This window comes from Pseudorasbora parva, chromosome 7 (assembly GCF_024679245.1).
Source record: "Pseudorasbora parva isolate DD20220531a chromosome 7, ASM2467924v1, whole genome shotgun sequence".
Lineage (NCBI taxonomy): Eukaryota > Metazoa > Chordata > Actinopteri > Cypriniformes > Gobionidae > Pseudorasbora > Pseudorasbora parva.
The window spans coordinates 9,158,976-9,185,910 of record NC_090178.1 but is presented as its reverse complement, the minus strand read 5'-3'; the positions used below and the strand labels follow the sequence as shown (position 1 = coordinate 9,185,910).

Here is a 26,935-nt window from a genome sequence, read left to right as displayed (position 1 = left end):
TTTCCTGTTTGAGTTCCTGTTTAAGTGCAAAATCATCAGTATTATCATTTAGCTTCACTTAAGAAACATGAACATGCTAAGCTCCATGATTTGAAGGATAAAATAATTGAATTCAATTACAATCACTGATTTAAGGACGTTTTCAGGACAAGGATATCCGTTTATTGATCCAGGCTTAGGTATATTAGGCCTGTCTGTCGTGAAGGAAATCTTATGCTACAGAAGCAAGTGATTTCTTAGACAAAACCTCTGAAGGGCCAACACATGTTTTTCATCAGCATATTACTGCAGCTGCCTCTATCAGGTGAGTTTTTGTTTTATTTTGTTGATAATGTACTGACTAAATCATGTCTATTCTCAACCTTTTTGACTATAGACAACATTTGCTAAGATATTTCTGCTGTAATGTCAAAGCTGCTGTTTTCAAACATTTTTATTTACATAAATGGAGGTGGGGGTATATGAAATAAAATAATTATGAATAATTAAAATTGAAATCATTAATTTCATGGTTAACACCATATATGACCAAATAATTTATGTGATGTTTCCAGTCATTGATGATTACCTGTTTCTACATAATATATATATTTAGAGCTTGACACAAGGCCACATTAATTATCAGAATTTCCATTGCTTTTCAATTTCTTTAATAATTCCTTTAAAATACCATCATATAGCCTAGGTTTCCCAAGCATGCAGGACACTGGGTTTTGTTTTAAAAGACAGTTTAAAATAAGAACAATTTAGTGGTTTTAGCTTTAGCTTTAAAAATAATTATTATAATAATAATAATAATAATAATAAAAAATAAAAATTATTTTAAGCCATTTTGTGGCTCCCTTGGAAGCATGCTGACTGCTAAGGCCTCTTGCTTGAGGACTTAACATTTCGCTAGTACTTTTTGGTCAGATCTGATAATGTATAGTCTATTAATGATGGTGATTTACTGCCTTAACAAATATTTTTTTTGTGTTTCAGCTCTTTTGGCTTCATGGTCAGTTTCATACAAACCTAGTTCCATATGTGTTTTCGAAAGATCATCTGTGGATTTCACCTGCTCATTTCAATATCCATCTTACCAAACACTTAAAATTACAAAATGGTTCAAACCAAGAGAATACCAGAAACAAGACGGATCACAGGAGGGAATATTTGTCTATAACTCAAAAGTGGCAGAGATTGACCAACGGTACAGAAACAGAACAGTATATGCAAAACAAGACAACAACTGTTCCTTGCAATTACACAATGTCTCCAAAAGTGATATTGGAAAATACTTTTTTCGCCTTGAAACAAATTTTTTAAATGGAAAATATACTGGATCAGGTGGCATATACCTCAGTGTAGCAGGTAATGAAATACATTTTAAAAAAGTTTTTTAATGACACATCAAAAAACTCACCAGCATATGATTTGTTTTGGATGCTGGTGTCCCCACTAGGCTTCTTAACTAGCTTGACCAGCCAGATTTCCTTGGTTAACCAGCTTCAATCAGAAAAAGGGTCCTATTATGCCCATTTTTGGCTGCAAAATAAGTACCTGATGTCCCCAGAGTGTGCATGTAAAGTTTTAGTTTAAAATACCCTTTATAGCATGTTAAAATTGTCACTTTTTGAGGGTGAGCAAAAACGCACAGTTTTTGTGTGCACAGGCCATTTAAATGCAAATGAACTGCTGCTCTAACCCCCTTTAAGGAAGAGGGCGGGGCTTAGAAGCTCTGATTACCCCATGCAGGCGCTGAAAATTTCAGAAATTGTTCAGCCTTTCATGTTTAAACCTAGCCTGACAAGCCAGACCCACATCAAGATGTTTGGTCTGGAAACTCACCATAGACATGGCTCAATCCGAGGGGCGGGATAAACGGTTGTCTTTCAAACTCCCTCTGCACGCGATAGGATAGCGCTACACCAACCGGAGCAACGACGGTGAAGGGGAGCTCGCTGACTGATTAAACATTCGCCGTATCCGGTCGGCTAAACTCCGAACACATCTTCCCTTTTTAAGAATGACTTCAATGCCGCTCTTTGTTCTTTTCTCAGAGGAAAGCTTAACTCCAAGTCTTCCGGAGGCGCGGGCAAAGCTGATTCGAAAGACCGCCGCCGTTCGCCAGTTTCTGCGTTACTAGAAGCACGCAAACGCAACTTGGCCGTCGTCATTATGGCCCCGCCCGCCGACTCTATACACGATGTGATTGGGCCGTCCAGATTCTGAGGAATACAGCTCCGATAGGAATTGAGAGTTGCTAGACCACACTTGCGGGCAAATTAAATTTGCCGCTAGGGTGCGTCTAGATTTCTAGGCTAGTTTAAACCTTGAGTCAAACAATAATGGAGAGACTCATGAAGAAGTGACAACGTAGAATGCAACAGTACGTTTCCGAATGGTAATTGATGAATTTATGTAGCTGATGTGGAGTTAACTATCTTCAAGTCATTAATTACCATATTCTGTGATAATCTATAAATCATAGGATATATGCTGCATGAAGATAGAACATGTATAGTTTGGCTTAATTATGGTTATAACTTATGTTGTCATCTTGTTTTTATGACATGTTATTGCATTTGTGTTACGTATACTGTATTGCCATAAATGTAAAAAGATGACAGCTTGAGCAGACTCCTAAATGTGCTCTACTACAACAACTTTTCCTTCTCTCAACATGGCCTCACCCCCTTTGTTGCATTTTCCCGGGGGCATGGTTTATGTAAATTTTAGCGTTTGTGATGTCACTAACCTGGGAAAAAGCTTGTTGTAGTCCCTACCAGCCGTTTTTTGTAGTCCTTAAAAAGTCTCCCTTTGCATTGAACTTTGAGCGTTGTAACTTTGCAGATGTTTTAATGCTCAAACAGCGACATTACACACTAACTAAAGTTTTAAAAAAGTGAAATAATAATCAAGGACCCCTTTAAGTTAATTTAATGAACTTTATTCTGCTGGTCCACCACCATAGACCAGGATGGAGTCTGATGCTGGTTTAGCACTGGTGATCATTAAATACTTTTTAAGTGTTTTTAAACATGTTTCTGGTTATATATTTAATTAATCTACACCACTTGTAACAGTTCTGCCTTTCAGAGTAACAGTGAAAACACAAAAGGTGAATGGATCCATCCATGAAGGAGACTCTGTGACATTGAGGTGCAGCACAGAAAACTGTACTCCAAAACAAGGGGTGTTTGCCTGGTTTAAGAACCAACGTCTGCTTCCACAAGCCACTGGGAATGAGCTCCAAATCTCTTCGGTGTCTCACAATGATTTTGGCAACTACTCCTGCGGTCTGAAGAACAGCAGCACAACTTCGGCAGATGAAATACTGCTTGATGTGAGATGTACGTTTACATTCCCCTTATTCTAGATCATTTCAGATGATTTCACTAACCCACAGTCACTATTTTAGGCAACGTCTCATTTCAACTGCACCACAGTACTCTTACAAATATAGATCCTGTTGCTTTTACCCACAGATAGTCCGAAGAATGTTGAAATAACCATTTTGACATCTGGAAAGATAGAACAAGGAAACTCACTGACGCTGATCTGTCACAGCAAAGCCAATCCTGCAGTGAAAAACTACACTTGGTTTAGGATCAGAGATGCAAACATCTCTTCTATAGCATTTGATAGTGAATTCTCCATCATAGCTGCCAGTCAGAAAGATGATGGCCAGTACTTCTGCACGGCCAAAAATGACATGGGTTCTCAAAACTCTACCATCATGGTGCTGAAAGTCGAAGGTAATCATGTGAGGGATGTCAAACCCTTTTTTACCATTTTAATTTTAAATAAAAATAATGTTAAAATCTTTGACTTTGGTGACCGATTATACAAATTGACTGTCTTCTTTGTTTGTTTTTATAGTGCCTAGTAGTCGACATTTCTTGCTGACTACAACCGCTGTGCTTTTCTTTGTAATAGCTGTGCTGTTAGTCCTGTTTGGTCTCGTAAGGTGAGTGTATGAACAAATACTCAGAGAACATGCAGTTATGTGTTAAATACGATTGCAATTGTTTGTACTTTATGGAAGTTACACAACATAGGCTATATTACATAAGCCCTGCCTTGATCATCACTTCCCGTCATCATTTACTCTAGTCAGCCTTGTACTGCTCTGATTATATTAATCAGTGTGGAAGTCAAGCATGCAATCATCTTAAGCAACATCTTGCACTATACCAGCTAATGCTATAACCAATTTACAGCATTTATTGTTTCTTAATCTTGTGACTTGTGTGTGGTATTCTGATCATCTTGAGTTATAAACATAATAGTATAATTAACTTTAATTGGATCTTAATTTTAGGGTATGTATATAGATATTTTGAGGTATGATTACAAACACATCATGTAAAGCTGAATTCCACCTTATTTGAATCTTTACAGGAGGAAACGGATTACACCGAAGAAGCACTCCACTGAACAGGTACTAAATAACATTAACAATTCATCTGATTGTAAACCAGTAAGAAGCTTCTGTACTTGTGAATATGGTTGCACTTTAGTTCAGTGGTCCAGTTTAGACATTCTACTAACTACAAGTAACTTTGCAAATGCGTGTCAACTAGCAGTAAATAAAGGATTAGTAAACTGCCTGTTTGACACACAAACCTTCCCTCACTCACTTGTTTAATTTGCGGTGAATGAATATTCTTGTTTTTGCAGGAATAGAATTTTGGTGTGCGATTTGTGCTAAATTATGTTCTTTTTCGCTTTATATTGCGCTTAAACAGTCAAATACACACAAAATAATGTCAAAATGCCGGTTTTGGCGAGTATTCACATAAACGCAGTCAGTTATATTTTAAGTGAACGTAAACAGTTGAGAAACAAAAGCATGTGAAAAATGGATCCAAGCATCAGGTCTTAAAGTGACAGCAGCCATATATACCTTCTGCCAAATTATGAAATAATATTTAAAAAAATCTATATGGCAGTTTGGTATCTGTCAGGTTTAGAGGATGAAAGGAAAAGAGGATAAAGAGGATTAAACAAAAACAGAAACAACCCCAAGGGGAAAAAACAAGACTTGAACTTGAATCAAGGAGCAGGGAAAGACGAAGCACATACGCTAGGTAACAAATGACAATGATCCAGCACAGGACTGCAAACACAAGGAGAATAAATATGGAAGCAAACAAAAGAAGGTAACAAGGAAATATAGGTGCGACAAATGTACCAATAATCTGATAGCAAAGATGGGCAGAGTTAGAAAATGGACAGGAGAGCACATGGCACAAGTAAACACATGACAAGCCATGTGCTCGCACCAAACATGACAAACACAAGCACATGGCCAGCAAAGACAAATTACAAGCCATGTGCTCAACACAAAACAAAAGATGAGCACAAACTGCGTGTTCACACAAAGACAAATACAGGAGTGTCAGGCCTCTGTCACAAAACCAAGAATAAACTTGACCGAAGTGACAGAATCCTGACAGATATTGATGTCAAAATTGTAGCCATTGATAATACTGATTGGCTACTGACTTTGGAAAAACCACTAGCCACAGTGACTGTCGATAACAGTCTATTAATACTCTAATAAGAGTTATTTGACATGTAGCTGCAAAAATTAACGAGTTAGCTGACATGCATTGGGAAAGTTACTTGTCAGTAAGTTGTCAGTAGAATGTCTGTTGGGGGAGCATCCAAATAAACTACTAATACTCAAATGAGAGTTAGTTGACCTGTATAGTTAGTAGAATGTCTAAAGTGGACTATGAAAATTAATAAATATCTACTGTTTTATATTTGATCAGACACCTGCAGTCACTGTTACAGAGGCGATCTATGAGAACCTGAGAAAATCACCAGAGTCTGAAGAAAACCATACCAGCCCAATATACGCAGCTGTAAAGCTTCCTTGGTCAACCTCAGAAAGGTAATGAATAAAATCAGCCTGATAATGATTGTTTGTGATGCGGAAATCTGTGAAATGAATATATCAATCCCTTGAATTGGCTGTTGATATAACTCTAATATATATAAAGTTTTGCTTTAGGTTCCAGTTCTCACTATTAAAGGGTTAGTTCACCCAAAAATGAAAATTATTTCATTAATTACTCACCCTCATGTCGTTGGACACCCAAGACCTTCGTTCATCTTCGGAACACAAAAAGCTGATGGCTGAGACAGGCTAAAGATAGGCCTCCATTGGCATTCAGTACATTCCCACTCACAAGACCCATAAACGCACTAAACACATCGATACAAAGTCCATCTCACTACAGTGGCTGTATAATAATGGTACAATGTGAGAAAAATAGTTATTGTGCAAAAACAAAATCTAAATAATGACTTTATCCACCAAGTTAGTGTCTTCCCGTGTAGGTCTCGGACGTGAACTCATGCGATAGCGGCGCTCCTCCTCTTCTGGGTCATGTATCTGAACGGTGGATCTGCGTCATATTCTCATATTTTGTGTGCGCAACAACTATTTTCGTCGCATTTTTTAATTATTGTACAGCCACTGTAGTGAGATGGACTTTGTAACAACGTCTTTAGTGCCTTTTATGGGTCTTATGAGTGTGTCAGTGGGAATGTACTGAATGCCAATGGAGGCCTTTCTGAAGCCTTTCTCAGCCATCAGCTTTCAACAAAAATATCTTCATTTGTGTTCTGAACATGAACAAAGGTCTTACGGGTGTCCAACGACATGAGGGTGAGTAATCAATGAAAAAAAAATCATTTTTGTGTGAACTAACCCTTTAACTAAGGCTTTTGCCTCAATAAACTCATAATAACTGCTTAATAGTTAGTAAGGTAGTTTTTAAAATTAGGTGTCGGATTGGGTTATTAAGGGATGTAGAATATGGTCATGCAGAATAAGGCATTAATATGTACTTTATAAGTACTAATAAATAGCCAATATCCTAGTAATACTCTAAAAACTAAAATGTTACCAACATGTTTTATTGTTTGTTTTACAGACTGTGTTCCAACAGTCAAGAGGGTGACGCCGTGATCTACAGCCTTCTTAAAAGTGAATGAATCTCAGCACTGTGAATAATGAGCTTTAGTAAGCGGGTGGTGTAGATATTTCTTTCTTTTTATTCAAAAAAATGAACTCTATAATTGTGAATTCATATACATTGAGTACAAAATTACCATATGCTCAAACATTAGAACAAGTATAAAATATTTAAAGAGATAATATATACAATGTACAGTGAAGGCAAAAAAATATTAATAAATCAATATGTACATCTTTATGCATGCATCTGTATTTACATTAACATTTAACGTCAACTAGTTTTTTTCATGTAACGATGTGATTTTGAAAAGATAACACTGTTAAAACAGATAAAATGCAAAGTTATATCTATATGAAAATTTGGTCTTTTTTTATCTTTACTAAAGTTATCATTTACATTAAAATAAAATAATGTCATAATTTACTGATCCTAATGCCAAACCCTTCAAACTCCTTTAATCAAGGTTTTATACAAGCAACAAGCATATGTTTAATGCGCAATAAATTAACACTAGTGCTGCGCTGGAGAAATAACATGCTCCCATTATGACATTAATTTTATACTTTAAAATGTCAACCTCCTATTCTACTCTGCATTTATCGACTCACTGCTGAATCCGAATTCAGCTCAAGCAGCATTTGTCATGTACAGTATCTACAGTGCTAGATCACACTCATAATGCTCTTCAACATCCTACATTTACATACAATCACAATTTAATAACAAGATAAACTAAATCACGCAGGACTCGAACGTGTTCCTGCGAATAACAGTCGTCTTCATGAGGTTTTTATATTTGTTCCAGACTGCATTACCTAAAGGTCATTTCTGTGCTAGAAATTTTCAGGTTTTTTCAAACACTCCCCCATCTGTCACTGGTCAGACAAACAGATAGTCCCGCCCCAAATCTCACGCTATTGGTTGAGCCCGTCTTGCCCATCAAGATGCTCAAGCAAACACACAGAGCCAGTGTTTGAACCTTCATGGGCTACAAATAGATTACATATAATAATTTAACAACAAAAAACCTTGATCCTTAAGCTCACAATCGGATGTCCCGAGATTTGTATGAGATTTTCACACTGTGAATTTAAATTGTCCTGTATAATCTGTTCCTCTACGCCTCTCCTGTTGGATCATCAGATTCTGGCTGCTTCCTACAAAAAAGAGGAAATGTCATTATTTCTACAGTGACAATGATACAGAAGAATACAAAAAGCTGCTGGGTTTATGAGGCAGCTGAATTCATGTTTTCTATGGAATTGATTATAGCAAAAATTATAAAACATAAAAAATGGCAGTAGGAGTAAGTTGTCGTGACTTAAAGGAATAGTTCTCCAAAAAATTATTATTTATTAATTAATGGTATTTTGATGTTTTTTTTCATCATTTACAAAACACTATTTTCAACTAAAAACATAAAAGTTTGTATGTCTTTTTCTCATTAAATTGCAAGAAAACTGAATTTTGGGGCCAAGTTTTTGCATCCGTGTAAACTACAAAAACACACATTTGTGACCATCACCGTGCACATTAGTACATTAGTAAGAGCTTATGTCTTCCATGCAACTAAATGAAGACATAAACTTTTACACTAACATCTGCTAAAGTAATTCACACACAAATACTTGAGGATGGGTAAATAATGACAAAATGGTCATTTTTAGGTGAACTATTCCTTTAAGTCTGGTTGCATAACACAAACCCACATGCCATTTTTTGTGAATAACAGCTTTGATGCCCAGCTGCATTCAGCCCATTGAGGTTGGGACCTACTCGAATTTGGTAAGAGGCGCTTTGTCACACGTGACTTCTGAATGAACGCCATTCACCGCCCCATTGGGTGCCTGAAGCTTTGGGATGCTGCCTCGTGGAAGCGTTAGACCACTCAGCTTCATGTCTCTGTATCAAAGGACACATGAATCTTAGAGCGGTGAAATCACACCGAAATCCCACTGAAAATTGGACTTTTAGAAAAACACTGTTTAAAAACACTGGAAGATTCATTGACTCGTGTCAAAATACTTGAACATTTTTTATAATTGTATAACACTTTACAATAAGGTTCATAAGGTTTTATACATATATATTAAAATATTTTTAAATAAAAAATATATAATTTATAGAACCTTACTGTTAAGTGCTTTAAATGATTAAGTTTATATATATACAGTCTTGTTCAAAATAATAGCAGTACAATGTGACTAACCAGAATAATCAAGGTTTTTAGTATATTTTTTATTTCTACGTGGCAAACAAGTTACCAGTAGGTTCAGTAGATTGTCAGAAAACAAACAAGACCCAGCATTCATGATATGCACGCTCTTAAGGCTGTGCAATTGGGCAATTAGTTGAAAGGGGTGTGTTCAAAAAAATAGCAGTGTCTACCTTTGACTGTACAAACTCAAAACTATTTTGTACAAACATTTTTTTTTTTCTGGGATTTAGCAATCCTGTGAATCACTAAACTAATATTTAGTTGTATGACCACAGTTTTTTAAAACTGCTTGACATCTGTGTGGCATGGAGTCAACCAACTTGTGGCACCTCTCAGCTGTTATTCCACTCCATGATTCTTTAACAACATTCCACAATTCATTCACATTTCTTGGTTTTGCTTCAGAAACAGCATTTTTGATATCACCCCACAAGTTCTCAATTGGATTAAGGTCTGGAGATTGGGCTGGCCACTCCATAACATTAATTTTGTTGGTTTGGAACCAAGACTTTGCCCGTTTACTAGTGTGTTTTGGGTCATTGTCTTGTTGAAACAACCGTTTCAAGGGCATGTCCTCTTCAGCATAGGGCAACATGACCTCTTCAAGTATTTTAACATATGCAAACTGATCCATGATCCCTGGTATGCGATAAATAGGCCCAACACCATAGTAGGAGAAACATGCCCATATCATGATGCTTGCACCTCCATGCTTCACTGTCTTCACTGTGTACTGTGGCTTGAATTCAGAGTTTGGGGGTCGTCTCACAAACTGCCTGTGGCCCTTGGACCCAAAAAGAACAATTTTACTCTCATCAGTCCACAAAATGTTCCTCCATTTCTCTTTAGGCCAGTTGATGTGTTCTTTGGCAAATTGTAACCTCTTCTGCACATGCCTTTTTTTTAACAGAGGGACTTTGCGGGGGATTCTTGAAAATAGATTAGCTTCACACAGACGTCTTCTAACTGTCACAGTACTTACAGCTAACTCCAGACTGTCTTTGATCATCCTGGAGGTGATCATTGGCTGAGCCTTTGCCATTCTGGTTATTCTTCTATCCATTTTGATGGTTGTCTTCCGTTTTCTTCCACGTCTCTCTGGTTTTGCTCTCCATTTTAAGGCATTGGAGATCATTTTAGCTGAACAGCCTATCATTTTTTGCACCTCTTTATAGGTTTTCCCCTCTCTAATCAACTTTTTAATCAAAGTCGCTGTTCTTCTGAACAATGTCTTGAACGACCCATTTTCCTCAGCTTTCAAATGCATGTTCAACAAGTGTTGGCTTCATCCTTAAATAGGGGCCACCTGATTCACACCTGTTTCTTCACAAAATTGATGACCTCAATGATTGAATGCCACACTGCTATTTTTTTGAACACACCCCTTTCAACTAATTCAACTAATTGCCCAATTGCACAGCCTTAAGAGCGTGCATATCATGAATGCTGGGTCTCATTTGTTTTCTGAGAATCTACTGAACCTACTGGTAACTTGTTTGCCACGTAGCAATAAAAAAATATACGAAAAACCTTGATTATTCCGGTTAGTCACATTGTACTGCTATTATTTTGAACAATACTGTATATATAGATACACACATACACAAACAGACACATGCTTTTAAAATATTTTAAATGTTATAATATTATTAAGTTAATTAAAATAATAAAAAATATGTATTTATTTTATGAATATAATGTTAAAAAGAGAATGAGGCTATATATAATTTAACCAATTACACCAGTGTGAGTGTCTGTGATTACCACCAGAGGGCACTCCCCCCCCGGAGATCTATATGCAATCACCATGACCTAACGTTATGTACTAACAGTGGCTCTAGGAAAACTAGAAAATAACAATCGTAATGTCCGTCTCTGCAACATAGTCACATGAAGGATGAAGGTAATCTTACCCATTTGAATTATTCGCCTCTTCATCCATCCCTTTAGACTCTGTCATTTTGTGTCCAAATAGTTTACGAGCGAGGAAATTCAGCAGGCCGCAGTGGTTGGTGTAGCAACAGAAAGCATCTACTGATAGCATCAGCAACAAGAAGAGGAAGTCATCACAATGCCCACCACACCACCTTTCCCTAACATCAGCTGACTGACTGCAAGAGAAAGAGGAATCAATTCATTTCACCCCATACGGAAATGTAATATATGTGTACAATATCAATATATGCGCTATATGATATATAAAGTAAAAACATATATGAAACATATTAGAAATTGGAACAATTCCATATATTGACATTAAATGTATCCTATATATTATATATGTTTACGTATGTATAATACATATTTTGACATATAGGTCTCATATATGAAATATTCTATTATGCTCATATAGAGTAAAAACATAAATACACATACATGCACAGCATCAGAAATTCCATATATTAACATATATCTTTAGTCCACATATTATATATGTTTAAATTATATATGTGACATACCACTGTCAAATGTCGTAGAGTCTTAAAATCTATACTATGTATAAAACAAATGACATTAAAAATATAAATATTTATAATGTTACTTATTGTCAGGTGATGCAAGAGATGAAGGACTCAAGGGTGCAGAGGTTAATGGGCTTTTTATTAGACTTCAAAAATAAATAAATCAACAATCGAAACAAACAAACCCCTTCATGCTTGTAACTGGCTCGCCTTAGTTTTTTATACAATAAGAAAGCCTAAAAAAACAGGAATTCACTTTTGCCAATAGTTCGTGTTCAAACTGTTAGGGGTTAACAGTTCATGACCCAGGACCAGTAGTGAAGAAATGAAGACAGAGTTAGGATTGCAATTAATTAAAAGAAAAATTTACTTAGAATAGTTTGCAGTTTCAAAAGCAGAAGCCAGCTTCTCACAAGGAGTTTGTAGGCCCCACTCCCTCTCTCACCGTCTCGTTGCCTCGCCCTATCGTACATACAATTGTCCCAACAGTTAAACTGTTTTCAAGGTCTTATCCAAGTCATTCTGATTGGCTCAGATAAAATGCAATGTAAGCAAATTCCAGATAGGAGCACATATCACTAAACTAGGTAGACAAGTCGTCGCCCCATAACCAGAATTGCATCACAGTGACCTCATAGACCACCGAAAAGCACCTTCAAGTCTGGCGTTTTCTGCAGAAATGTCCATGTCCAACATTAGGCCTGCACAGATTTGGCGCACACGCACACACAAACTCCAGAAAAAACTGGTTTCCTCCAAGGTTGAGAACATCTTAACTAACTATAAACAAAACATTTCTCCAAAACATGCTGATAGCATGTGCTTTCTCGCAGTGAGAGGTACAGACAATAGTACAGGCAATATTCATCTTAAGTCTTTAATGTTTCAGTAAAAGGAAATATAAAAGGAATAAAATATAATAAATTACATGAAAGACAAATCCATATTTCATCTCTGGAAGCCAGGCTAAGTGAGCAAACCCTGTTACTGCACTCCTGACATGTTAGGGGTGTGTGATACCTCCAAAATCCAAACATATGACCTTGTTGCCAGTGTTTAGTGACACATCACACATCTCTAGGCCAGACCCTCAGTCACTCCTCAGAGACCAAATATACACTTTAGAAAACAAGAAACTAAAAGCAAAATCATAACTGGAAAGAATCATTATAATAATATAGGAAGGTAAATATTGATTAAGGTTTTGATTATGAAGTTAATTAGGATATAAAAATATACAGGTATATTGAAGCGGCAATGGATTTCAGAATTCCCCCTTCAAAACTAACTGTATGATTCTCAACGAGGGAGTGAAAATAAATTGTATCTACCCAGAGGAAAAGAAAATCTGAAGAGATCTCCAAAATGTTTCATTTATTTCTCCTAGGCAACTTTGAGATCCTTATGACACCAAACTGAGACAAAGGTTTATTTCTCCTGTGTCTCAGGCTTTTCTCTGGAGCAATAAGATGCACTAAATCTCAATTTAGTCTCCTTTTAAGTTTCAGAAGAGATCTCAACAAGCTCTAATATAATGCTCAGAGTTTCTCAACTTCTGTGTCTCTTTGTGATCTCAGACAGAGAAATCAGAGAGTTCTCTCCATGAACTCAATATACTCTCATCCCAGCTTCAATTCATGCATCTCATGCTTAACGCAGATAGAGCAAAGGAAGAGATTTCCACAAGTGCTTATTGAATTCTCAGACTTGGATCACTTGGTTGTTTCATATATATGACATCCACATGTTTTTTTTTTTTTTTTTAAATATAATGTATTACTGTATGAATAAATTAATTGTAAATCTTTTATTTTAGGCTGCAAAGACCCTCTTCTTTTATATTATTTTCTATAAATGATTTGAAATATTTCACTGCATGTAATTCAGTAAAATAATTTTATTAACCACACAAAACGCATTGTAAAATAAAAAAGAGTAATTTATTGGTAACTTGAGAGCAAAGAAATTACAATTTCAACATTTCAGATGTATCAAAGTTTAACTGCCAAAAACTAATCAAATTAATGTTGTATATTCAGATGTATGCATCTTCTCATGTTAGCCCCAAAGTGACCTTTTTGTATGACAATAGATTGAACTAGAACAGTTGAGATGGCATCACATGGTAACTGCGGTTACTCGATGCAATCTGTAATTTGTGCTTTCTTTTCTTTTATTCTTGCAGCTTACGTCATGCGCTGTAGTACACTGGATGGTTGGACACCGGTTGAAAAAAGTAAGGTCAAAAAAGCCTTCATAAACAAATGCCGCATCAGGGCCACAACACTGTAAATATCGGATGGGGCACACAGAGACATTTGTTAAAATGACAATGTTCACAAAAAGTCCTTTTTTTTCTCCAAATGATGTATGTTGGCGTCAGAGACTCAGTTTATTGTTGTGAATTGTTGTAAACCTGGCCTGCCACTGCTCATAACATTGTAACTGTTTTAAAAATATAATTTTACAAAAAAAAAGCACTTTAGTTCATATTTTGTAATGACCATGTTTAAACCGTTTTTGCTTTCTTTAAAATGTCTTTAAATTTGTTAATGCTATTTTGATTTAAATAAAAAAGATTCAGATTCAAATTTCTTTATTACATCAGCTAATCTGCCATTTGCTATAGATTTTTAAAGCCTGATGGTTGTGGATAGATCTTCTGTCTGTCCTGCAGTGAAGAGAGAGTAGCATTCCCGGCCGTTGTTTCTTTGGTCCATCAAGATGTTCTGCAGTGGATGAGCTATGTTGTTTAGAATGGTGAATCTAGTCTGGTAGGAAGAAAAGGTCGTATGATTGAATTAGTAATTCATGTGTGTGTGTGTGTGTGTGTGTGTGTGTGTTTGTGTGCATGAGAGGGAGAGTGAGCGAGAGACTCGGATATTGCTCCATAGTAGCTCCAGTATTGCTCATTTTCTTTTTCAAAGGAGAAATAAAGGAGTCATTAAAAACACAGAATTGAGATTAGCAAGGCATCTCCTTTTAGTCTCAGGTATGACTCCCTCTGATTATTCTGTCTCACCTATTGCTCCTAGTGAATTTTAGGAGAAATATATGAGAAACATTTTAGACAAAATTGAGATTAAAATAAGGCTGAGAATCTCAAATTTGTCTCCTGAGCTATAGAAAAGCAAGATTTGAGCAGTAAAATTTTCCTCTGGGTATTTAACCACTGAATGAGATAACATAGTAACAATTATGGACAGAAATCCAAGACAGCATTGTGAATATCAAAGCTCAACACTATAAGTAAACAAATAAACAGTAAATCAATTCCAAACCCAAAATACTAGTGATACACAAACAAAAAACAGTACCAAACTATTAAAAATGCCGTATAAGGAAAAGGATATACAGTCTGCAATGCAAGTCTCTTATCTGAGTGTTGTTGAAGTCTCAGTCCCAGCAGGCAATGAAGATATACAATCCTAAATCCTAGATTAGGCACTGGCACAATCCAACACAGGTAAGAAGTAGGTATCAGTGCACTCAAGCCCCATAACAGAGTCCTCTGCGAGCTTCTCCGCAAACTTCCAAACACTATGAATTAACATTTTTTTGGCTACATAAAAATGTGCATTTGAATAAGATTGTAAAGCATTAGAATGTACAATTCACTTAACTCTCAAACACAATAGCTGTGTCCTAATTCAAGGGCTGCGTCCTTTGAAGGCTGTGTCCTTCAAAGTGTGCGGCCGACGCGGCCTTCAAAGGACGCAACGAGACTTTACAGTGGAAGATATAGTGGATCGCGGCGCGACAAAGGCTGTCCCAATTCAAAGGTCCTTCGAAGGCTCCTTCAAAATAATGCCTGCAAATGCGTCCTTCTTTTCCCGTGAAACAAAGGATACTCGGATGGATAAAGAAAGCCAGATTACACATAAATGTAACGTAAGCAACGGGATTCAATTTACTCCAGTAGCCTAATCTAATGTATCTAATTATAAATAAATAAATAAAAAAATGCAATAAATGTTCAAATGTCGACTAATATGTAACCAACATGCGAGTTTATATAGTTTATACTCTTTATTATGTACATAAATGGACGGAAGTGAACATCTTTAGTTGTTTTGTTGTTAGGCAGTTCAGTTTGTTACTGCTACTCTTCAAGTCTATTTGGGGCACGATTATCAGGCATAATAGCCTAATCTTAATCACAAAGAAAATAATATTAAGGTTTATATAAACTAACAAAATAATAAAAGAATAAATAAAACATTAACAAACGAGAAAACAAATCTCAGAGAGGCACGCATAAACCCAATTAGTTTCTAACATTTTTGGAAAAAATGAATGGACAATATTTCTCATGAAAAAGTGGATAAGTGTTCATACACAGCGCAGATCATAATGAGCAAACGTGTTTTTTAAATAAAGTTTGAGGATGCTTGATGCTCCGTTTATAGCCTACCGTTAGCATTTTATATCTGACGGCTTTATTTAGGCTTCAAACGGTATACATTTTGGATTCACTTGTAAAGATTATCTTGATAGACAAAACGTGTTAGAGTCATAACTTTGTTGAACACAGATCTTATTTTTTGCGATTGTCCAAAAGTCTATGGGGAAAATGCATAGGCTTTTGATCGAGGGAACCCATGCGCCGCTAGCTTCCGAGTTGGCCTACAAAGTGACGTCATGACTTATGCATCGACGTCACTTTCCCGCCGTAACACGTCCCCTCAGCCGGGGCTGAGTGGCAGAAGAGCTGCTGCGTGACTGGAGTTAGTGGAGGAAAACACGAGTAGAGCAAACGATCCTTACAGCTTACCAACGATTCAGTGATTTATGGATAATGATATGCAGCCAGGAATCGTGTTTTCCTGACATTTTTAGGAGCCTCATTTATGTGGATGGGTCAGTGTTTTGAAGCATGTAGTGGTGGTAATATACTTTATATTCACTAAAAGCTGTCACTCATTCAATAAACGCAATCTCACAAAGTTCCGCAGTGACGTTGGTATACAATGAATCTCTTATTTTCACAATGTCTGCACTTACAGAGGATTGCTGCGCGTGTTTAACTGAACTCAGCGCCTGGACAAACGTTCTTGCAGTGAGTGATTCCAAATTCAACACCTGTGATTGGCCAATTCCGTTGTAGAAGTCTACAAACATGTCTGTGATTGGCTACATTACTCACCGAGGCGAAAACACGTTGGAAATGTAATCATTTGACGAGTGCAAATACAGATACACACTGGATCTTTTGCTAGCTCCTTTTCGCTGATAATATGCAATTATTACGAATTCTTACAGAGGATTACAGATCACAGACAAGCAGTTATGGGCGCTTTTCACTCTAAAAGCAGAAGCAGATGAAGGTGGCAGTGGTTTGAGTGAGAAAATTACACGCTATTATCAAGTCCGTCTCAAGCTCAGAACAGCGATGTCTATGCGGTCCGTGGACAAGCCTCCCCCTACCCCGCTTCTGGAGCCGGACCTGGTTTTGTGTGTTTTCGCTGCATTCGCGCTGTAAACCAATGCTGCCTCTCAGTCTTTCTGCCACTCAGCGGGGCGTAATCACAGTCACTCCAGCTGACGGTGACGTCATGTGCATTCCCTCTATTGGGACAGCCTCGTCGTTCTGCGGTGACGCAATCGGCCTTCAAATGCAGCCTTAGGAGGATGCAGCCCCTGAATTGGGACACAGCCAATGTGATTCCAGTGCTGCGTTCCAGTTCGTTTTTATCATGCCCTTCACTCGCAAGTCGCAAACTTCCCTCCATCTCGTTCACTCGGATGTGCGTCATTGCTTACATTGCATGAGTGCCCACTACTGGCGGAAACTTTGCAATGGACTGAACTGGAACGCCCTAAGCCCTTGATCACTTGGAATCCACTATGGAGTTGATTTATTATTTATTTTTTTCCTTTACGAAATTGTTTAATGCAGCATTCTATATGTATATGGATGTGTTTGCATTGTTTTAAATGTTTTTAAAAATATCATAGAGTTGTTTGTGGTGGGGTAAATTAAACGCGATATGTGGTGACGTCACAATCGCGTTGCATTGTGGTATATGAAGCTGCCTGAAGTGTACATATGAAGTAGACTCGCTCACTCGGTCAAAATCGAGGGAGCAAGGGTCTGTCCATATAAACTTCCCTTGTCCACTTCACGAAGTGGAACGCACTTCAAAATGGCGGCGGGGATTCCCCCAAGGGGAAGTGCTTAGGGAAGTTTGCAAGTGTGTGCGTTAAAGTAGAGTGGAACGCAGCATAGGAATTTTCACCCATACTCCACCGCCATGCCTCTCCTCTATGCTACTCGTAACCTTAAAACCACTTCCTCCATTTGTTGCCCTCTAGAGGACAGGATAAAAAATGTCACCCATGTACCAGGGTAACCGTTACATGCTACACAGAACAAAACATGAAAGTACACGCCATGGCTAATGATGAGTACATGCCGCATGCTAAACAAACAACCCTAAACACATGGACAAAAGAGTGTATACTGGCCAAGCAAAACTAGATGCTCACACGAGACCACTCAAACTGTACAGTCACAACGGTGGGAAAAACACACATGGAGCTTTTAATGTCCAAAGCTTGAACCAAAACCAAATTAGAATAAAATGCCAGGATTCAAACACCACTAAATAAATCCATATAAAATCCTATACAAGCATACTGATTGTTTGCATATATCATGTTTAAGTAAACTTACATATATAAATTTGAAATATGTTGTTTACATACATTCCCTGACAAAATTCTTGTCGCTTATCTATTTTCTAGAAATACCTGATATTAACCTGACTTTTAATTAATTAATTGGTGTTAGAAATAGCTCATATGAAAAGCTAAAACCCTCCCAAATGATGTTTAATGCACTGAAATAAATAATTTTCATAGAAAAAATATTTATCATTTAATCAAGACAGAAAGGTCAAATTTTGGCAAGACAAAAGTTTTGTCGCCTATACAGAAACTGAACAAATTTACTGCAAATACAAACATATGTCAGCAAATTAAGTTGTGGTGCTGTGAGATCCAAATGTAATATCTTGTATGACTTCCATGAGCTTGAAGGACTGCATCCATGCGGTTTGGCAAGGATTCATACAATTAATTGATGAAGTCATCAGGAATAGCTAAGAAAGCAGTCTTGCATGCCTCCCAGAGTTCATCAATATTCTTTGGTTTCGTCTTCCATGCATCCTCTTTCATCCTACCCCACATATGCTCAATGATGTTCATGTCTGGTGACTGGGCTGGCCAATCCTGGAGCATCTTGATCTTCTTCGCCTTGAGGAACTTTGATGTGGAGATGGAAGTATGCGATGGAGCACCGTCCTGCTGCAGAATTTGGCCTCTTTTATGGTTGGGAATAAGAGGTAGCTAAGATTTCTTGGTATTTTAGACTATTGATGTTGCCTTCCACCCTGCAGATCTCTCGCACACCCCCATACTGGATGTAACCCCAGACCATGATTTTTCCGCCACCAAACTTCACTGTTTTCTGGGTGAATCTCGGATCCATTCTGGCTCCAGTAGGTCTCCTGCAATATTTGCTGCGACTGTGGTGTAATTCAACAGAAGTTTCATCTGAAAAATCCACCTTCTGCCACTTTCCAGCGTCCATCCTTTTAGCAGGCTGTGGGCCTTGGCTAATGCCACACGGTTTTTCAATTGTCTTTTGTTTAGTGCTGGCTTCTGGGCACTGATTCGACCATTGAGGCCATTTCGAGACAGAGTCCGACAAACTGTTCTGGTTGACACAGGGACTTCAGGTGACCAGGTCTCGTGGAGCTCTGCTGCAGTGGAAAATGGGCTGGCCATGGATTTTCGAGCCAACAAACGGTCCTCTCGAGCAGTTGTCTTGCGGGGTCTGCCTGACCTGGGCTTGTCAAAAACGTCTCCAGTCTCTTCAAATCTTTTTTTATCCTCTGTACTTGACGCTGAGACACATTGAAGGTGTCTGCCACATCAGCAGTGGATCTGGTCTTCAGCCTCTTGATAATCAAAACTTTAGTCTCAGGGTGAATCTTAGGCATGTTTGCAGAGGTCTAGTTGCAGTTGATGTGAAGGTCTAGTGTACTGGGGTTCTTTTTATACACACTTGAGACCTAATCCATTATTAGTCACAGGTGAAGCTCATATGACAAGGTGACAACACTTATGTCTTTGCAAAAATTGATGGGCTTTACCAAGCTGTGAATATTAGAATACTTTTTGAAAGTTTAGTTTTTCACTGAAACATTTTCACAAAAGCTGGTGGGATTAAAATGAGCCATTTCTTGTAAAAAAATCTTGATTAGAAATAAATTTCAGCGGCACTTTAGGTCAATTTGTACACAAGCGACAAGACTTTTGTCAGGGACTGTATATGGCATTAACATACAGTACCATATACAAAGTCATCATATAAATAATTTAAAAATATGTATATATAATAATTCTTCTATGGGTATTTCATACATGGTATAAACCTATATCTTCATATATCGTGAGAATGTATATATGTGCTAATAATGTATTGCCTTATATGAAACATACATGACATCACTACTCGGATATAGGGACATATTTCGGTATGGCACTAAAGAATGAAAAGGGTGTTTAAGCATATATTACATAATATTTGGCTTGTTCTAATCAATCCTACCAGGTTGTGGGACGGTGAAGTTAAGTTTAGCAGGGCTGGACGAGCCGTTGTGGTTCACTGCTTGAACTTCCATTTGATATTCAGCGCTGTACTGAAAACCATACAGCTGAAAACTGGTGGAGTTTCCAGGAATTTCTTTTTCAGTCCATTCCTCATTCTCCTTATTCTGTTCGAAATGGGACATGTTGCACGGATATAAAGCTTATACTTTACATATTTAAAAAGCATGAATGATAGGATGAAGTGATTCAAATTCAGACTGACCACTTTGTAGCGTACAACGTAGTGTAGGACAGGAGAGCCTCCATCTTTTAGCTGTTTAATTGGGATGGAGACTGAGTTCAGCTCCAATTTTTTCTCATTCAGAGAGAGAACGGGGCTGTCGGGTTCCCCTAAATGAGGGAAGGAAGACACATCAGATTGGAGAAACAAAGAAACAGTGTAACAGGTTGATCTTAGGGCTGGGTGGATTTGGATCTTAGCTTTGAGGTTGTTAAGATTTTCTATTTTATGCTTTTGTAAGTCTCTTATGCTCACCAAAACTGCATTTATTTGATCAAAAATACAGTAAAAACTGTAATATTGTAAAATATTATTACAATTTAAATTAACAGTTTTCTTTTTGAACATCTTTTAAACTTTTGAAAAGTAGTATATATATATATATATATATATATATATATATATATATATATATATATATATATATATATATATATATATATATATATATATACACACACACACACACATTAATATTGATGTATTTTCTTCTAAACAGCTAATTTCTTAATTAATTCAAGTTTAATAACTAAAATATAGTAAAAATCTAGTTACAAAAACACATTACTCAAGTTTAAAGGAAATGTGTGTCATGTTTTCACAAACTAGTCAATGGGCAAATAAAAAAATATTTGTTATATTTAGTTCTTAGAGTATGTCTGTGTCACACTTAAGTAACTGACAATCTAGACAATCCAGTGGATAAGCTCCAAAATCATTCACTACAGTATAGATGCGTGAGATCAGCAGACCAACACTGATTTCATGCTGAAGGAAACCTAAGTAGCATTATTTTTAAGCTTTCTTCAGCATTGAAAACATGCAGGTAAACTCATTTCACACTTCTATATCACAGTAAACAATTAGGGTTGTGTTTTAGCCTATCAACTGGAGATGTATGCATTCAAAATTGATTTACCATCTACAAAGGAAGGTCAGAATAAGGCAATGGTCGGGCCCCGGGACCAGGAGCAGGTCGTAATGCATGGAGAATGGTCATCATCAAGCAGGAATGAGAAAGAATGGTCAGCGAAAGCAAATCATGAACATATGTGATGAGCAAACAGGCATTTATGACAAGAATGACAGCATGACATGAAATCCACCGCTATAAAATGTCTTATCATTATTAAAAACTGATGCTGGGACTGTAGACCAATGGCCATACCCAGACTGAATCTGCAGATGTTTTGTCATATTTTCTGCAATGATTTTGGCGAGACAGAAAGACAGATCTGCTTTTTTACTTTTAGTATATAATAGTTTTTCGTAAAGCTTGTCACACGACATTATATATTTATGCTTGGGCGCAGATTCTGTGTGGGCCTGACAATGGCTTAAAAAAAACATGATAATATTCATAATGGCTAACGACATCAAAAATGGTGGATAAGCAGCAGATGAAGTGAATAGACAGGAGAAAATTCTGCTGATACTCACGTTGAGACTGTGTGAAGATTCTGTGTTCTGTGGAGAAGTTGCCCTGGTAATGCGAGTTTTTGGCGGCAAAACGAACTGAGTACTCTGTGTACGGCTCAAGGCCCTTGATCTCCAGGGGATCTACAAATGTACGTTTTTTTCATCACACATCTGAATTTAAAAAGCACCAAAAATTTAAACCACACCACTTAAAATCACTTATTTACTTGTGGGTTTGATGACACTTTGACTCCAGGTTTCTTCAGACGGTTTCTTCCACTGAAGGATGTACTGGGTAATAGAGGACCCTCCATCCTGTACTGAGACACTCTGGATGAGGACTGAAGATGAGGTCCCTGAGGCCACACTGAACCGAGCGGGTGTCCCAGGCCAGGCTTGTGAGAGAGAAGGAGGGAAGTTATTAATAAAAAGCATTATAGAAAGATTATGCATACATAAATAAATATCAACAAAGCAAAGTTTGTTAACTTCATCAAATGTTATGCATGATCACAAAGAATTGTTGTAATCCTCAAGAATGCATAGGCTAAGTTATACATTAAATGATATAAAAAATATATATAAACCGATCAGGCATAACATTATGACAGGTGAAGTGAATAACACAGATTCTCTCTTCATCACAGCACCGGTTAGTGGGTGGGATATATTAGACAGCAAGTGAACATTTTGACCTCAAAGTTGATTTGTTCGAAGCAGAAAAATGGGCAAGCTTATGGAATTGAGAGAGTATGACAAGGGACAAATTGTGATGGCTAGACGACTGGGTCAGATCATCTCCAAATCTGCAGCACTTGTGGGGTGAAGTTAATGCTGGTTCTGATAGAAAGGTTTCAGAATAAACAGTCCATCACAGTTTGTTTTTGTGTTTGGGACTACATTGGTGCATATATATATATATATATATATATATATATATATATATATATATATATATATATATATATATATATATTATATGAATCATATCTATACAATTATATCTTTATATCAATTAAAATGCCTCCATATACACAATGCATATTGGATTAAAATTCTCTCTCTCTCTCTCTCTCTCTCTCTCTCTCTCTCTCTCTCTCTCTCTCTCTCTCTCTCTCTCTCTCTCTCTCTCTCTCTCTCTCTCTCTCTCTCTCTCTCTCTCTCTCGATGTATACTGTATGTCTGTATATGGTGAGGCAAGACTTTGAGCCTTACTTATCAGCTGGAAGTCCTCAGTGGTTGTGCCTGCGGTGTTGCTGGCTATGCAGGAGTACAAGCCACCATCAGAGGGCATTACATTTTCAAGAGTCAGCTCAGATCCCTCCACACTTGTCTGCCCACACATGTTCATGCAAACAGGAAAGACAATAAGAGACAGGAAAAAGTAATTAAGATCGAAGAGAAAAGTACGTCGGCCAAACTTCCTGTATATACAGAATCCCTCCCCGCAGTCACCACCATCAAAGAATATTATAATTCAATTATAATCCATTTCCAAAAGAAAAGCACATGATTTGATTGTCTGTTGATTGTGTTTAAATGTATTTATTGTAAACTACAATGGAGTAACTATTTAGATGTTTCTCACCATTTTTTCTTGGGTAGCCTTCCTGACCCACTGTATGGTTGGAGCTGGATGTCCTGTGGCATTGCAGAGCACAGATCCAGTTTCTCCTGGAATAATGACCAGCTGGCTTGGATCCAATTCTATAGTTGGACGCTCTGAAAATGATCAATAGGACAAGGAAAAATGTAATTACATTTAAAATACTATAAAATATCAAAATACATATTGAGCCAAATATTGCAGATCTGTAGTCTGGGTTTCTGTTACACTTTTGCGGGAACCAATCACACATGAGCTTATCCATCTGGTGTGCTATTGGCGGGTTAAACACGATGACAGTTAGAGAAATGATGGGTCGTTGCCCGTTGATCACGCCTCTTGTGGTCTGATTGATTGAAGGACTATCCAATTGCATACAGAGTCATTCAAATAATGCTCGCTGATCACGCCTCTTGTGCAGTAGAAAATACAGAGCAGACTCCCCAGACCAATGTTCAATTTTAAATTGAGCTTGGTCTGGTGATAGCCAGACAAGCAGATATGCATAATAATAATAATAATAATTCATTACATTTGTATAGCGCTTTTCTAGGCACTCAAAACGCTTTACATAGAAGGGGGAATCTCCTCAACTGCCACCAATGTGCAGCACCCACCTGGATGATGCGACGGCAGCCATATTGCGCCAGAACGCTCACCACACACCAGCTGATTGGTGGAGAGGAGACAGAGTGATGAAGCCAATCAGGATATTGGGATAATTAGGAGGCCATGATGGACAGAGGACAATGGGCAAATTTTAACAAGGCTGCCGGTGATACACCCTTACTCTTTACCGAAGGACATCCTGGGATTTTTAACGACCACAGAGAGTCGGGACCTCGCTTTAATGTTTCATGCATTTGTGTAAAATTGTGTAAAAATCTATTTTAATATTTCCATTATCCTACAAGAGTTTTGTTTGGGTCTGACCCATTGGAGAGTGTCAATGTGATGTTTGCACGGGATCAAATTCCCCATATCTGTGTTTGTAATGAAGGGGGGATTTTGAAATCCACTGCCGCTTCAATATACCTGTATATATTTATATCCTAATTAACTTCATAATCAAAACTTTAATTAATATTTATCCTATATTATTATAATGATTCTATCCAGTTATGATTTTGTTTTAGTTTCTTGTTTTCTAAAGTGTGTATTTGGTCTCTGAGGAGTGACTGAGGGTCTGGCCTAGAGATGTGTGATGTGTCACTAAACACTGGCAACAAGGTCATGTGTTTGGATTTGAGGTATCACACACCCCTAACATGTCAGGGGTGCAGTAACAGCGTTTGCTCTCTTAGCCCGGCTTCCAGAGATGAAATATGGATTTGTCTTTAATTTAATTTATTATGTTTTATTCCTTTTATATTTCCTTTTACTGCAACACTAAAGACTCAAGATGAATATTGCCTGCACTATTGTGTGTCCCTCTCACTAAAGGAAAGCACATGTTATCAGTATGTTTTGGTAAGAACTGGTTAGAACTGGAGCCTAATCAGCTCCAACCTTGGAGAGACTGTGTATCTGTGTATGTGCGCAATATTCTATGTTAGAGATCAGAATGGTGTACAATGGGCACCCTAAGAGATGGGTGGACTTGTTGTTCTGGGCAAGCTGGCGCCTGCTCCAGATCTGGAAGGTCACTACAGGCCTAATTCTGGGTGAGAGCATCAACAAGTGACACGTCAGTGGAAACGTGCATCAGATTAACTGACTTGAGTGGAAATTATCATGACTGTGCATTCTGAGCCAATCAGAACCATCCACATTGCAGTAATGACGTGGATAAGACCTTGAAAATGGTATAACTGTTGGGACAATTGTATGTACGATAGGGCGAGGCAACGAGACGGTGAGAGAGGGAGCGCGGCCTACGAACTCCTTGTGAGACTTGAAGCTGGCTTCTGCTTTTGAAACTGCAAACTATTCTTAAGTAAATTTTTCTTTTATTTAATTGCAATCCTGACTCTGTCTTCATTTCTTCACTACTGGTCCTGGGTCATAAGCTGTTAACCCCTAACAGTTTTGGTGGAGGATGCGCGAGCAATCATTCTTAGGTGACATCCCTGGCTAAAAACAAGGTAGGCAGATTTGAATTATTTTTGGTTAGGGCTGTCTGGTTGGAAGAGTTTGGAGAATTGGGAAGTGAGACTGTGAGTATACGTACACACTTAGACGTGAGTGTGGAACACCAGATCCTTGGCAGGCTGGTGTAACGCCGAAAGCCTTCAGAGGCAGACGGTGGGTGATAACTCCACTCCATTAGGGGTCGGAGGACTCCACCCATTGAAAGGTCGGAGGGACACTGGAAGCCATCACTGGCAGAAGGTGTCAGAATAACTCCTACTCATACCTATGAAAGGGTATGAGGTCACTAGTAAGCCAGGCTTAAAGTTGCTACTAGTGTGTGTCTCCGAACAAAGCTCTCTGACTCTTCCATTCAGACAGGGGCGCCCCGAGGTTAGAGAATTAGGTAGTGAGAAATTTAGTAATTAGTTAAACAAAATAAAAATAGATACAGGGTTGTTTTTGCCAGGGATGCATCTGGAACGATCCCGAGTAAAATAAAAAATTGTGACCCAAATTGGCACGGACCAGTATGTGACGTTTTTGTACAAGTGTCCTTTGCAGTTTCATCATGCAGAAGCCACAGCTGTGTTGGGTAAAGATCGCCGCCTCCATCTCTTGCTGTTTCGGTGAGTATGAACTTTGACTAAAATATGGCTGATAAATTGTGAAATGATCAGTAACTTGATCAGTCTTGATAATATATATTGAAATGAAAGAGAGCAAATGCTGTAACTAGCTTTGCTCTGAAGCCCTCACTTAAAAGAAATTTGCAGAGCATATTTATTTAAAAATATTAAAACATGGCAGCAAGGTTTTAATTCAGACTGAAAAGTTAAATAGCAACTTGACTGGCTACAAACAAAGAGTATTAATGAATTTGTAGAATGGGTGGGGTTTAACCCCTGAACGAAAAATCCCAGAAGATTACTGAGGGATGGTATAGTCTAAATACCAAACGTAATAAATTGTCTGAAATTACTGGAATTGAGTTGTAGTCTGAAAAAAGGGCTTGAGATTGTTTTTGAAAAAGCGAAAACACCAAGATGTGTGAGCAGCCAGTCTTATCTGCCCCCTCCCCTCTCGCGCGCTCTTCTCTTCTCTGACTGTCCGAGCGAGTGCCGCTTTAGGCACCGCCTTACAGACTGGGAACTAGACTGAAAGATGCCAGTTGCTAAATGACAGAGAGTTTTAATTGTGGTCAGCAGGGCCATTTTGTATGTAACTGTAACCACCCACCCATAAGGTGTAGAAATGGTGGCAAATCAGCCCATCAGATTA

At 37.8% G+C, this 26,935-nt stretch overlaps 1 protein-coding gene and 1 pseudogene across 2 annotated transcripts in view; one reads left to right on the top strand and one right to left on the bottom strand.

Moving 5' to 3' along the window:
• Window positions 1–26,935, top strand: part of cd22 (cd22 molecule) — a 47,375-nt gene continuing 20,440 nt past the window's right edge. The window contains exons 1-8 of one of the 2 annotated variants that reach the window (XM_067448006.1): window positions 1–304; window positions 982–1,353; window positions 3,069–3,335; window positions 3,471–3,740; window positions 3,865–3,952; window positions 4,387–4,426; window positions 5,766–5,887; window positions 6,936–7,244. In XM_067448006.1, coding sequence (XP_067304107.1) covers window positions 265–304; window positions 982–1,353; window positions 3,069–3,335; window positions 3,471–3,740; window positions 3,865–3,952; window positions 4,387–4,426; window positions 5,766–5,887; window positions 6,936–6,996 — 1,260 coding nt within the window. In that variant the 5' untranslated portion in view covers window positions 1–264 and the 3' untranslated portion in view covers window positions 6,997–7,244. Of the gene's footprint in view, window positions 305–981; window positions 1,354–3,068; window positions 3,336–3,470; window positions 3,741–3,864; window positions 3,953–4,386; window positions 4,427–5,765; window positions 5,888–6,935; window positions 7,245–26,935 lie in introns of those variants that run through there. The other variant, XM_067448007.1, reaches the window with a different exon arrangement.
• LOC137083475 (neural cell adhesion molecule 1-like) overlaps window positions 7,417–26,935 on the bottom strand; it is a 29,562-nt pseudogene continuing 10,043 nt past the window's right edge.